The sequence below is a fragment of the Camponotus floridanus genome, unplaced genomic scaffold (genome assembly GCF_003227725.1).
Source record: "Camponotus floridanus strain SB8 unplaced genomic scaffold, Cflo_v7.5 scaffold20, whole genome shotgun sequence".
Lineage (NCBI taxonomy): Eukaryota > Metazoa > Arthropoda > Insecta > Hymenoptera > Formicidae > Camponotus > Camponotus floridanus.
In genome coordinates this window covers 1,895,801-1,909,718 of record NW_020229326.1, presented here as the reverse complement: position 1 = coordinate 1,909,718, position 13,918 = coordinate 1,895,801, and the positions used below count along the sequence as shown (strand labels likewise).

The 13,918-nt window shown below is 33.5% G+C and overlaps 3 protein-coding genes across 4 annotated transcripts; 2 read left to right on the top strand and 1 right to left on the bottom strand.

Annotated features, from left to right (window-relative positions):
* Window positions 1-159: 159 nt before the first annotated feature.
* On the bottom strand, window positions 160-2,067 carry LOC105249934 (26S proteasome non-ATPase regulatory subunit 7). The gene is made up of 5 exons (XM_011255735.3): window positions 1,812-2,067; window positions 1,583-1,675; window positions 1,314-1,492; window positions 1,022-1,225; window positions 160-768 (listed from the first exon to the last, which is right to left on the bottom strand). The coding sequence occupies exons 1-5, from the start codon at window positions 2,020-2,022 to the stop codon at window positions 457-459; spliced, it is 999 nt and encodes a 332-aa protein (XP_011254037.1). The 5' UTR covers window positions 2,023-2,067; the 3' UTR covers window positions 160-456.
* A 247-nt stretch (window positions 2,068-2,314) lies between these two features.
* Window positions 2,315-3,984, top strand: LOC105249933 (inosine triphosphate pyrophosphatase). Of its 2 annotated transcripts, none has more exons than XM_011255733.3 (2): window positions 2,315-2,411; window positions 3,334-3,979. In XM_011255733.3, exon 2 carries the CDS (start codon window positions 3,335-3,337, stop codon window positions 3,899-3,901), a length of 567 nt encoding a protein of 188 aa, XP_011254035.1. In that variant the 5' UTR covers window positions 2,315-2,411; window position 3,334; the 3' UTR covers window positions 3,902-3,979. The 2 variants fall into 2 exon arrangements, with proteins under 2 accessions (XP_011254035.1, XP_011254036.1); XM_011255734.3 differs by lacking the exon at window positions 2,315-2,411 and adding an exon at window positions 2,418-2,561 and having other exon boundaries at window positions 3,334-3,984.
* Window positions 3,985-5,991: 2,007 nt separating this feature from the next.
* Window positions 5,992-13,801, top strand: LOC105249932. The gene is made up of 16 exons (XM_011255732.3): window positions 5,992-6,090; window positions 6,472-6,510; window positions 7,196-7,494; window positions 7,590-7,730; window positions 7,798-7,971; window positions 8,061-8,203; window positions 8,284-8,661; window positions 9,154-9,482; window positions 9,547-10,166; window positions 10,312-11,204; window positions 11,482-11,611; window positions 11,681-11,890; window positions 11,983-12,336; window positions 12,669-12,996; window positions 13,123-13,414; window positions 13,495-13,801. The coding sequence occupies exons 1-16, from the start codon at window positions 6,075-6,077 to the stop codon at window positions 13,679-13,681; spliced, it is 4,533 nt and encodes a 1,510-aa protein (XP_011254034.1). The 5' UTR covers window positions 5,992-6,074; the 3' UTR covers window positions 13,682-13,801.
* The last annotated feature ends 117 nt before the right edge of the window (window positions 13,802-13,918 follow it).

The window sequence follows — 13,918 nt, the reverse complement described above, 5'->3', positions numbered from 1 at the left end:
TTTAATATTAATTATATTTGAATCTAATGATTAGAATTAATGAATGGATGAAAAAATTGCCCTGTAATTAATTTGGAAAATTGCTTCGTTTTTTACAAAATATTATTGTTTATAAATTAAAATATTGAAAATATAATGGTTAAAATGATATTCTGTAAAAAAATGTCTAAATCCTAAATTTTTCGGTATATTTACTATTTATTACATTCAAAATTGGAAGTGTTAAGTTTTCTATTCTTCTTTGTGCCTAATATCTTAGTAGCTCACAGAATTATGCCAGAGTAGTTTAGAAATCCCAATATGCCATAATACATATTTAAATTGCCATCATTATTTATAAGTGAGATGTAATTCTGTACAAATTGTAAACAGACTTGCTTATTATTTATTACACACAGAATCGATAATCGTCCTCAACTTTAACAGTTTCAATGTTGCAACTGAACAATGCTTCAATCACTGATTTTTAGCTTTCGTTTTTTCCTCTCCTTTTTTCTCCTCTTCTTTTTTCTCTTCCTTTTTTGTATCCTTCTTTCCATCTGTTTCTTTTTTCTCAGCATCACGATTAGTCAATTTATTGTTGATCAAATTGTGTAATGCCACTATAGACCTAACCAGAGCTGCCAGATATACAACTAACATTTGATCATTTGTCTTTACATATAACGAATCAACAAAGCTACTTTGAGTCATATCTGGTAATAAATTGAAGATATCTTGAAGCTGGTAAACAATTTGATGGTTTATAGGTAATTTTCCACTGCCAACCTATAAAAACAATTTATTTTCGGATACATCAGATAATTAACTAATTAATTAATAATTAATTGAATTATTTTCTATTATAGATCAATATACAAGGTGTTCAGAAAATCGCCCACAGTACTTTGGGAAATGATTTGGGACCCAAGAAGGAAATAAAGATCTCTCTTTCTTTCTCTTTCTCTCTCTCTCTCTCTCTCTCTCTCTCTATATATATATATATATATATATATATATATATATATATATATACACATACCTGAAGCAAATAATCTCTAATTTCCCGAATTTGTTCGTGAAGACCTTTCAAGCCAAGTAACTGATTTGTGATTCTTTGACTGAGTGTACCAACTGTGGTATCTTTAATATCTCGCAATAAATGTTCCACTCCTACCTCTTCTGCTTCTTCAGCTCCAATTTCACTTGGGATGTGCTCAAAAGTTTTAGAAGTAGGGGAACCATCCTGTGTACAGGGTTTTTGTTACGTATCTTTTTAAAATATATAACTAGAAAAAAAATATACATATATATATATATATATATAAACATACATCGTGTACTTCCTCAACTGCTTGATATGCTTCCGTAGGAAGTCCGAGATCCTTTGGCTTCGCATCAATAATTACCAAGACTGAATTGGCACAGTATCTTCTTATTAATTCATTAATGGCAACATCATTTTGATGTAGCTTAGGTCCAGTGTGGTACCAGCCTACTACCTTCTCACGAGCTAAACATCAACAAATATGGAATTGTAATAAAAAAAAATCTTATTCTGTATAACTTTCACAGGACTTGCAATTTATTCATAATTATTTACCATTGACTTTCTTGAACATTCCATACATATTTTCTAGATAATCATGATCAAGAAACCATACACTTTTATCTTTGTCATCCTCATCAAAAGGAACTGCAACACGAAAATTTATTTGTTAATACTGTTAACTTTAAAAATATTTGCGATCCAATCTTTCACACATTTTTACATAAAAAATGATTATCTTATTGTACATATAACATTGTAGATTATTAGTGACAACCCTAACCTGCAAAACTGTTTGATACGTCTAAGATTCCTTTGGCCCTCCAGCAGCCTAAAAGTACACCAACTACTCTCTTTTGATTTCCAATTTTTCCCATACGATTAAAATGATCCACCACGCTTAATAATACCAGCGGGTGAACCACAACTTTAGTTGTTGCAACCTCTTGACTCGGCATTTTTAGGAGCAACTCTAAAAACGATGCACACACCATGAAATCATCAACCAGCCGCTATCATTCGAGGATGACAAGAGCGGCATGTTTGTAGGTTTGTACTATCAAGTTCCACTAAAAGCGCCATGTATGGCTGAAGGAAAAAACATGTCATCGGCTGCGGTCGAAGAGACGCTCTGGATGCTTTGAAGCGTTTGATTGACCAATCAGGACAAGAGGAATAAAGATTTTTTTACCTGATTGGTTAAGCAAACGCTTCAAAACATCCAGAGCGTCTCCCCGACCGTAGTCCTCGTCTTTTATTTAAATAACGTTGGTAAGCCTTAAATAACGTTGAAAAGCGTGAACGAGAAAGTAACACGTTGTCAGCATTGCCGACACATTAGGAGTCACGACAAGTTTTAGCGAAGAATATTTCAATTAACGAGGTAATACATTTCTGTCATGTATCGAAATACAGCTACCAAAAGTAGTTATTTGTTTGGAACACGTGTTTACATTCTATTCTCTTGTAATTAATTCATATCAATAAAAAGATTCGACAAGTCAAATCCTACAGTATAATTCGACTAGACAAGGTAAGGTCGATTCTATAATGGACGCAACCGCAAGACGCACAGATTGTTGATTCTAAAAACAACTCTTTCAGTCTGATTAGTTGTCGCGGACAACGCTACGTCAAAAAAATAAAATTGATCATCTTTTTACGAATCTGCATTTTCTACGTGGATCTACGATCGGAAATGTGTCATATTTGCGTTGCGGCTTGCGTTTTGCGTGTGTCATTGTAGAACTGGCTTTTATGCACATGATATCAACATCATGAAGAATATAAAAAGCGCGCGAAATTGGAAAGATATAAACAATAAAGATATCTACAAATAAACTGTAATGAATACGCGCGTAAAGTGTATATAACAATGTAATTATGTATAATCCAATCATTCAAGAATATTTAATACATTGGAAATATTTAATAATTTACAAGATATAGTGGAATAAATTTTTCTGCTCTTTCATATTAATTAGCTTTACATTTTGTAAAAAAATAAATCATAATTCTAATTATATTTTATTAATTTTGATCTAAAGTGATGTGACACTTATATCAGCAAACTGAGAGTTAATCAAATAGACTTTTTTTGTAACATTGACCAAAGAATTTCTAAAATATTATATTTGGATTAGGTTGTTATAAAAGATAGATCATAATTATTAATTTTGACATAAAGTGATGTATAATTATGTCAGCAAAATAAGAGATTAGAAATTAGACTTTTTCAATAATGTAACATTGATAAAAAATTTTTCATTGAGATAATACACTATACAGTACCCAAATTGTTATAGGATGTCAAAACCTGTAGTATTTGTGACAAGCAACCCAAAGAAACTGGAGGAATTCACTGCTATTTTAGGACAGAAGTATTCTCAGCGAATAACGAACATGAACCTTTATCTACCCGAATATCAGGGCGAGATAAATGAGGTATGTCGAAAGAAATGTCAAACCGCAGCGCAAATGTTAAATGGTCCAGCAATCATCGAGGACACGTCTCTCTGCTTTAATGCGATGAAGGGTCTTCCAGGACCTTACATCAAATGGTTCCTCGAAAGACTCGGTCCCGAGGGTCTCTACAAAATGTTAGACGGATGGGAAGACAAATCCGCAGAAGCGGTTTGCACGTTTGCCTATTGTTCTGGAACTGACGCCAGAGTCTTTATATTTCAAGGTCGAACTCAGGGTACCATCGTAAGTCCACGAGGTCCTCGAGAATTCGGCTGGGATCCCTGCTTTCAACCACGAGGCTATGATCAGACCTACGCGGAATTACCAAGCGATGTCAAGAATCAAATTTCTCATCGCTATAAGGCGCTGGAGATATTTAAAGATTTTCTTATAAACAATATAATTTAATTTTTATTGATTTTATATAATCAAATTACCATTTCTCTCATATGATTATTATCGTTTCATTTTCAAGTTTCTTCTGTGTAGTGAAAATGTACTTATTATAATTCTATAAGAAAATAACAATTTTTTCCTTACTTTGTTACAATCTTGGAATAATTATAAAATTAATTATAAAGACATATTTTCACGTCTTATAAGATTTATTTGGTACAGTATAATCAAGATAATTGACCTTGATTGAGAAAATAGTGTTTATTATAAATTATCTTAATTCTACCAGAGTAAGTTGTTTTGTCTTTATTTTATAACTTGCTCTGACCTGTAATGTTAATGTTCGATATACATTTATCAAAGATGATTTTTCTTGCCAAAAACAATTTCTTATTACCATGATAGTTGTCGGATCACACCGGAAACATATGGAATGACCTGCTGGTAACATTGAAACTATCATGAGATACCATGCGTCTCAAAATCTAATTGTCATTTATAAATCACGCGATGTACTTATTTGACGACTTTCATATTGAAAATTTTATGTGACGCAACAAATTGAAATATGAAATCATAACTATGTATTGTATATATATATATATATATATATATATATATATATATATATATATATATATATATATGTACGTATATTGTAATCATCCGAAGAAAGATATTGTTAATCATATGAACCGATACACAAGTCGTCGTACACAAATACTTATAATTAAAACTATCGCGTGTACAAAGATGACGAAATATTGTCGCTATTTAATTGCTTTATTTATTTATAAATAACGCAATTATTACCATTTACACGCCATATGTAAATAGTTTTGAGATGAATGCATGAAAAGTAAAAATGTAGTCTTAAATTTAAGAAGCCTTTATGAAGGAAAATGTAACAATGTTATATTTAAATTAAAATTAATAAATGTTATATTTGTCTAATAAAATGAACAGCAATGTTGCGAGACTCACACATTAATAAACATAATATATATTATACATAACACAATGAAACGAGCAGATAAATGTACTTCGGTTGTCATATAGAAGTACTGGTAAACACGCAATCAATCGTAGTTTGTTTTCTTCACTTTATATATCAAATCGTATGATAATTATTTAATTTACTCAATTAATGGAAAAATCGTTTAATTTGTCGAACATAATTACTCACGATCCCATTATCATTTAATGAAAAATACATGGCAAAAAAAAAAGAGGATAACTTTGACAAAGTTATCCTCTTTTTTTTTTGCCATGTATTTTTCATTAAATTGAATTGCTATTGAATTGCTTCGCTGTAGTATGCATTGAAAAAAATATTGGACGATACGTGTGATAATTAAAACGAAGAAACATGAGTAAATTGTTTTTTAACGCTAAATTTAGTCCTCTCTGTCTTCTGTTTTTTTCACGCCAACAAGAGACAATAATATCGCGTATCTTACGTAAAATCGCGATGATACTCTTTAATAGCGAGTCGCGCCTTGAAGTCAACAAATGTGAAGGAAAAAAAAAACAAATATTTCTACCGAGCGGCTGCAATCTCTTGTGCACTTTCATCTCGGCTATCCATATCTCGTTATTTTCGCGAGGTCGATTTCTTTTAACGAAAGATTGCTCTCTGTAGTCGCGATCAGCTTATGTATTTACACGATTATCTTATGATAGTCAAAATATACCGATCGTTCGAATCGTAGTAGCAAATCCGACCGAGGAAGCGTACGATCATTCCTTCTCATTGCATATGAATCACAGGTGATTACGTACATACAAATCGAGATAAGATCGTTGGATAATTAATTCTCGAGAGAAAAAAAAAATCAACAATAAATTTTCCATCTACTTGAGGAAGACGATGACGGAATCGATCCCAATCGGACGCTTGTGGTCGATACTCGAATTATTCTTGACATAAACGCGCGTAATTAAACATCTTTTAATATTTATATATACAACTGTAGAGCCCGATGCCCGAAAGGGTTATCTCCTTGATTACACCGGCATGATCCTTTTTCTTTCTCTCTTTTTCTCCATATGTACGCATAATACGTTCTCGTTGCCGGGTTATCGGTGCGCTTCTGCATTTTACCGGCAATTGCAAAACTTCGCGTCTTTAAAAGCGGAGGAATCGCGCGTACGCTAGCAGTTTCGCAAGAGGGGCCACACTACGATGAATGCCTTTACCGGTAAGTCTCTCGCCCCGAAGGACGTGAAAAGTATCCTCGTGTTTATCGTTTATTGCGAGAGAGATGCGTTCCAATCCGAAATTCGTCTTCTCTTCTTTTCTCTCGCGACATTGATAACGATATTCTTTTAAAAAATTTACATATACGCGTGTATCTCTCGGTGATAAAGAAACGAAAAGATGTCCATTTCGTGAATTTTGCGAGCTTTGCATTTCGTGAAGAAAGAATTGAGGAAAAGAACTCAAATACATAATATAATTAATTAGTGAAAATGTTGCAAATAGAAATTTTACAATTCTTTAAGAGAATACGTTTCTTTGAAAAGAATACATAGTACTATATATATTATATAAATTTATATTATATAAATTTTGCTTACAGTATTGCTGCTGTGCCTAACGGCGGCATGTGCAGTGCCAGGTGAGTTTTATATTTTAATTTTATAAATATTTTAGAAATAAGATGCTTATAAATAAATGAATTTCTTACTAATTTTTTTTTTACATTTAATAAATACTAATATTATATTACTTTATTTCTTAAAAAATATACTCGATTTCTACATGTAATTTTCTAAAGAAACTCTCTAAAGAGAGTTAATATTTAATTAAACAAAAATTATTAATTTATTGCGCATAAGAAACTTTTTCCGGCAAGATAATTCGACAACATCATCCAAAATGAATTTATCTTATCGTCATGCATTGTGATATTTTTTTCTCGCGAAACAATTTAATTCAGAAACTTGTGAATAACATGGTTGGAAATATTGATATCTTTTTTTTTAGGAAAACTCAATCATTTCCACATATTTTTTTCTAATTACTACTTTGTAATTATCTATTTCGTAGATTTCGATTTTTTATGATTGTTATATAAGTAATTGTATTTAATACACGTTTTAAAATGATCTATTAAGTGCAAGATTAATTCGAAATATTTCTTTCTAAATTGTAAATATTACAAATTATTACGAATAATTGATAAAATGTATTTTGTTTTAATTAATAAATAACTTTTATTATAAACCGGAGTATCGTATATTATACAAAAATATAAACATAGACTTATACGTCAACATTGATAAAATTTCATTATATTTTAGTGCACTTTCCTGCTCAGAAAACTGTAATCTACAATTATCATGCCAATGTAAAAACTGGGATTATCGAACCAGCGCATTATGCTTCCCAGTTCGTTCTCGTCGGACAACTTCATATAAAGAAAGACATCAGTGATCCAACTTTGAACAATGCCTACTATGTTAAATTAAACAATGTAAAATATGGCGTGCACAACGGTATGGTCATAAATGATGAACCGGTCCAGGTGGTTCACGAGCTCGAAGAAGCCACGCTGCAAATCCAAGAACCGTTCGTGATTGTCTATGACGATCATGGCAAAGTAAACGTCCAGATTATCAAGGCGACATTCTAATAGAAAAGTATTTTATATCGTTTGTGCCGAAACTATTAAATGATTTCATACTCTGGTTTCAGTTTCAAGGCATTAAAATACTGGAAAGCGAGAGCTGTTGGTCGAAGAACATTAAGCAGGGTATTGCCTCGATGCTGCAACTGGATTTAACGCATATCCAACTGCAAACCCCGATGCAGCCGCACAATTTCGTCACGCATGAGGTAGGTAACGACTGATGGGAACATCCTGCGAAATCGGTTTAATGTTCTCTTTGGTTGTTACCACTAGAACACCATCCACGGTACCTGCCAAGTCGCCTACGATGTTCATTCGGCGAACTCAGCAAATCCGGAAATTAACAATTTTGTAGTCACAAAACTGCACGACCCGAGAAACTGCAGTCACTTTGTTCAGCGTGTCTTTGATCACGTTGAATGCGAAAAATGTCACGTCGAATCTATGGTAATTTTTTTATCTTTTGAGAATTATTTTTATTTATTAAATGTTTATTTAAGTTTTGCTTAATCATAATTAATATTTTTCCCTTTCAGGATGATATGACCACCGCCGCTAGAAGAGTTTTCCAGATCGAACAGCAAAACAATGACATTCTCATCAAACATATGGTTGCCCATTCAGTCATCAATTATGTTCCTTTCAACGCTCTATCTCAAGCTCATTATCTCTTAACTAAGTAATTATACGATAATTATTGTACGCGCTATACTAATCACAAAAATAATTGTGCTATATTAATCTTATTTATTTCTTCAGTATTACTCTAGATTTGCATTCCGTGGTGCCAACGATGGAAACACCTATGTCGACCACGAATTTCCAAAATGTGCCTATGATTCGCGACATCACCTTCAATAAACCTGTAGGAAATTATGCTCTCCATGCCGCCGAAGATCTCACTCATGGTCGACATATTGTCAAATTGGACGTGCTCATCCCCAAACTTAAGAAAATGTTAGTCGAGGCCGCTGATTATCTTGAGGAGAATCATCTGGAAGCCGAAGAACCCGAATGGAAGCATGGACAAACAATAAACAGACTACAGTATACCATGAGTTACATGGATCTGGGTTCACTGGAACAAGTTTACAATACTATTCAAGATGCAAAAACACCGAAAGAAGTCACGATGAAGTAAGTAGCATACGGTCATTCTTCATGCTATAATAAAATCAATTAAAATTAGAAGTGCTAAGAATTAATAATTTCTTGTAAACACTGAGAAAAAAAAACCGGTGAAAAGGTAACGAACGGATATTATACCGATCACTTTAATCGAAAAAACAAGAAACCGATCAAATATCCAATCAGAAAATATTGATCCATCGAATATCTGATCGGAAAGTGAAAAATTTGGAATTTTCCGATCAGATATCCGATTAAAGTGATCGGTATAATATCCGTTCATTACCTTTTCATCGGACATTTCTCTCATTATTCTCAGTGAAGAAATGTTATTTGTAACATTTTATATAATATAATTTATATAATATAATAAAAATAAATATTATATAATATATTATAATAAATATATAATATAATATAATATATAATATAATATAATATATTATAATAAATATATAATGTAATAAAAAACGTATTATAATTAATATCGTAATTTTAAAGAAATATCTTCTTGCGAATGATTCCAACTGTGGGCACATCCGCCGCCTGCTACTTCACGCGAAATGTCATCCGCAAACACAAAGTGACCGATGCGATCGCCGTCGCAATGTTAGCAAAATTGTCAATGCATGTTAAAATACCATCCGAGAGATTGCTTTTGGAAATGGAAGAGCTGTTGAAATTAGACAATATCGTGTCATCCAACGTCAAGAAAGCCAGCATTCTTTGCTTCTCGATCTTGATTCGTAAAACATTCATGCATCAGCAAAGCGAAATCGCCAATCCTCTTCTCGAGAGATATCTTAATCGTTTTCTTGATCATGTTAAGAGTAAGTATTATATTAATTTTATAAATTGTATAATCTCGTAATTCCCTTTTTATAAATATTTTAGACGATCAATCATACGAGATGAAAATGGTGTATCTGATGGCGATGAAGAACGTTCAAGTAGGCAATATCGAAAAACTTTTAGAACCGATTATTCGCGGTGAAATTATGGTATCCGAGAATCCGCATCATATTCGCGTTCAGGCAATCTGGGCCATCAAAAAAGCAATCGCCGATAAAGTCGAGTATACTCACAACCTGCTCTGGCCTATTCTTGTTGACGTCACTCAACCACTGCCTGTCAGAATCGTTACTTATGACATCTTGATGAGCCAGATGCCAAACATGCAACGACTTATGAATATCTATTGGTTTATGGTCCACGAACAGAATAATCATCTGTACAATTATCATTATACTACTCTGAAAGGCCTCGCTAATTCCGTGGATCCTTGCCTCGGACCAGTTCGTGAAATGGCCAGGAAAGTCTTGCGCTATACAAAAATCAGACCGGAAACCATTGAACTTTCGTCTAAACATTTTGTTGACTATACAGATCCTGTGTACGAACATGGTGAATCTTTAAACACTGCTTGGGTTCTCGATGAATTAACTGGTTTGCCGCACGCTGGATATATGGAACATCGCGTGTCGGTCGCTCGTAGATCTGTCGAGAAATTCGGTGTAAGTAAAATTTAATATGAGTAAAATTTATAAAACATTAATTTTGCCTTGTAACCGTCAAAAATGAAGGAAAAATGTTTTGAGTCTTTATATCAATTTTATATATATTAAAAATATTTTTATTATTTAATTCTCTCTATCTTAGATCTACTGGAATGCTTATGGTCTAGATGAGATCATAAAGATAATCAAAGAAGAATTAATGGGAAGCACAGTGGAAAATTTCAGTGACAAACACGTAGAGGAAATCTTTATCCGCGCCAAGCATAACATACCAGTAAAGAAACAAATACGGAAACCTGTTCAAATCGATATCTGTATCACGCTCAACGGTCACGTTATTTCCGCCAATCACTACGGTCAGAATACCTTCAGGAATATGTTCACCGATATATCCCAGTTGAAACAAATAATGGTCGGCAATTTTCAGGAGATCAAATATGACACCTTCTACGAGATGCAAGTACCCATCGATATGGGTCTGCAGGGAGTTTTCACCACTAAGATGCCTTACTTATTTTCGCTCAAATTCAATAATATTTATAACGAAATCAGCAAGCTATCTGTCAATATGAAGGCCGAGATCGACACTCGCATCTGGAGGCATGGCGAATACGCCATGTCGATCTATAATCCCATCGCCGACGTTTGGCACTCGATTCGTCGCGCTATCGTTCAGGACGTCGCCTTGCCCATAGAGATGAACTTCAGTTACAATCACGAGATGAAGAGTCTCAAAATCACTATGCCGAGACTACCGGTTACCAAATTGTCGTACACTGGTATACGATATCACGCGAAAAATCTGGTTACCATCACTGAAGACGAGCAAGACATTCTTAAGACTTGCTGCGCTACCTGTCATCATCATACGGTCGTACGCACTGGCGAGAAAATGAGTCATCACGTCGCTGTGGATTCCAAAGATATAGGTCTCAAGTATAGCATGTCAGTCTTTGATTGCGAGAACAAGATTACCCCCGCAATCAACGTTCAAGAATGGCATCGTGCGATGTCTCCGGAACATAAGAATACTTGGTAAATATATCACGCTAAAATATTATATTATATTATATTATATTATATTATATTATATTATATTAAATTATATTATAAAATATTATATTATATTATATTATATTCCACCTGTACATCAGTTGTATCAATGTCGATCAATCTATCAAATCTTCTTTTCTATTTATATTAGAATAGAAGAAAATAATAAGAACAAAATTGGATTAAAATATAATTTTTTAATTGTCAGAAAAATTTTTTAATGAAAAGAAATTGTATAATAATATAATTTATTTGTTAGGAATTCGAAAATTGTTCAATACATCATGGGCATCCATCAAAAAGCGTTTAACGACTACATCTCACCGGCAGCGAGTAATTGCGGAAAGATCATGAAGATGGAACCGAGTGTCCTTTATCCTATGTCGCAAGTGAGTAATCAGAAATCTCATTCTATGAAGAAAGAAAATAATTTCTTATTCTCTTATCTTGTTCTCTAGATCGATATGACTCTAAGAGTCTTCGTAGATGATGTTGATCAGCATATACATACTATCAGTAACAAAAAGATTAATGTACGCGGTACTATCAATGCCATGGGAATCCGCACATGGGACATGAACATAAACATTGACATGTCTCAAGGACACACAATTAACAACGTCAAGATTCAAATGACGAGAGACACGCCAGGAGAAAAGAAATTGAAGGTAATTAATTAAACTACAAATAATAAATAAGAGATCTAACAAATTTAAATAATTTATTGATTAGAAATTATATGATTACTTTTTATTTTTAGATCTGCTTAGACGCCCAGAAGAGCTATCCGATTACTAAGACAGATCCTTTGAAACTCGATATCATCACAAAAGAAGAAACCAACACGAAAATGACCATTACTGCAGGATTTACGGATGACGATAAATGCGTCCGTGACGAAATGTTAATCGTGATGACCGTTAAGGGTGAAATGACAGAGGAACAAAAGAAGCAGATGAAACACGACAGCGTACATGGCTTTTGTATTAAGGATATTCAAAATCCGCAATTCCAGACTTCACAAGGCCATATTCCTAAAACTATGAATTGCATTCGCGAAACCTTACAATACACGACCATGAAGAAATACACCGTCAACACGTCATACAAGAAGGTAAGAAGAAAGAATATACATGTAACACACATATATACATTTCTTTTAATAATCAAATTAATAATGAAATTAATAATGAAATTATTTCAAAATCTAATAATACGTAAGAAGCGCAAATATTTTAAAATTACTCAACTTATTTATTATCTTTTAGAAATTTCTTAGCCACGTTTGGACATTGTTTAATTTACTTTACTTATGGAAAAAATATAAGCATAATTTTGTCTATATTATAAACAGAAGTAAATAGTATATGTGTATAATCCAGATATATAACAAATAGAGAGAAAATGAATTTCTCTTATGAAATGAGAAAATAAATGTATCTTCAGGTACCTGTATCTGTGCTCTCGCAACTCGCTCTGATCGAAGACTCCATCCGTGTGTTGTATTGGCCATATGTGAAATACATCACAAATCGTACTGAGAGCGGTAATGCGAAGGTCGTGATTGAGTTCTCCTCCGATCATAACGATATTAATGCAACCATCGTTACTCCGGTCAGTGGATACGAATACGTTCAAGTTCCTTTACATCAACAATTATTTGAGGGTATGACTGTGAACAAGCCAGTATCGCAGCCAGGATGGCTGGACGTCATCATGGACAATACTCGTTTCTCCACAGCATCATTGTACAAAATGATGAAAGGCCAATCCGGTAAATCATCGCTGAATTCCGCTCAATGCGCGATTAACACTTTTACTACTTATATATTTAAACATGATTGTATATATAGATCATTCGAAAACTTTCACGTTATTGTCGAGCGTTTTTCTCTTGCAGAAATTTGCACCATCTATCCTAAAATTTTAATCACCGGAAAGGACGTGATTCCATTCGTGACGTCTGATAAATGGACTCTTGTATCCGGCGACTACATCGACCAGACGTATGCCATTTTCGTAAAAGCTGTGCAAGATAACGCGTTAGCCGTCAAAATATATATTGCCGGTCACGAGATGAACATCGTGCCGAACGAAAATCATATCGTCGTTACTGTCGACGGTAACGTGGTCGAACAACATGAGAAAGGTGTTGTGGTGCCGAAGGACGAGCTGAGGTCTTACGCAATCAAGTAAGTACAATGAATGATCGATCGCTCGATCACTGTACTCAGATTGAAAACAATTGCAATGAGTATATTTTCTTTCGTAGACTCACCGAGAACAACGAACATCTGGTGGTCCAATCTCAACAGGTACCAATAATGATGATGTGGACTCCCAACAGCGTGACTCTGATGCAGGATACTTCTTTGCAACATCGTGTGACTGGCCTGTGCGGAAACATGGACATACATAAAAGGACACTTTCCAACATTTACACTGTCCCACATCTGTAATTCATAATATAACGTTCATATCTACGTTATATTCTTTTATCATTAAAAGTTAAATAGTAGGATGATAGTAGTAGATAGAAATAGAAACAGAAGAAACAATAAACTTTTATTTTTCGTTTATCTGTGTAATAGCTTTTCCTTCGATCTAGCGAAATATATAAGAACGTCAAAAGAAAGGACATCTTTTCATCATTTTTTCATTTTTATAAGTATTCTTGTATATTTTTCAAAATATTA

What these genes read in the sequence shown, in the direction of transcription:
- LOC105249932 (XM_011255732.3), top strand. An exon ending in ACAATTTCGTCACGCATGAG is followed by an intron (nt 7,731 to 7,797) that starts GTAGGTAACGAC and finishes TGTTACCACTAG; the next exon opens with AACACCATCCACGGTACCTG. An exon ending in TCCTTTATCCTATGTCGCAA is followed by an intron (nt 11,612 to 11,680) that starts GTGAGTAATCAG and finishes CTTGTTCTCTAG; the next exon opens with ATCGATATGACTCTAAGAGT.
- LOC105249933 (XM_011255734.3), top strand. Translation starts at nt 3,335, where the DNA reads ATGTCAAAACCTGTAGTATTTGTGACAAGCAACCCAAAGAAACTGGAG.
- LOC105249934 (XM_011255735.3), bottom strand. Translation starts at nt 2,022, where the DNA reads ATGGTGTGTGCATCGTTTTTAGAGTTGCTCCTAAAAATGCCGAGTCAA. An exon ending in CGTATCAAACAGTTTTGCAG is followed by an intron (nt 1,676 to 1,811) that starts GTTAGGGTTGTC and finishes TTCGTGTTGCAG; the next exon opens with TTCCTTTTGATGAGGATGAC. An exon ending in AATGTTCAAGAAAGTCAATG is followed by an intron (nt 1,493 to 1,582) that starts GTAAATAATTAT and finishes GTTGATGTTTAG; the next exon opens with CTCGTGAGAAGGTAGTAGGC.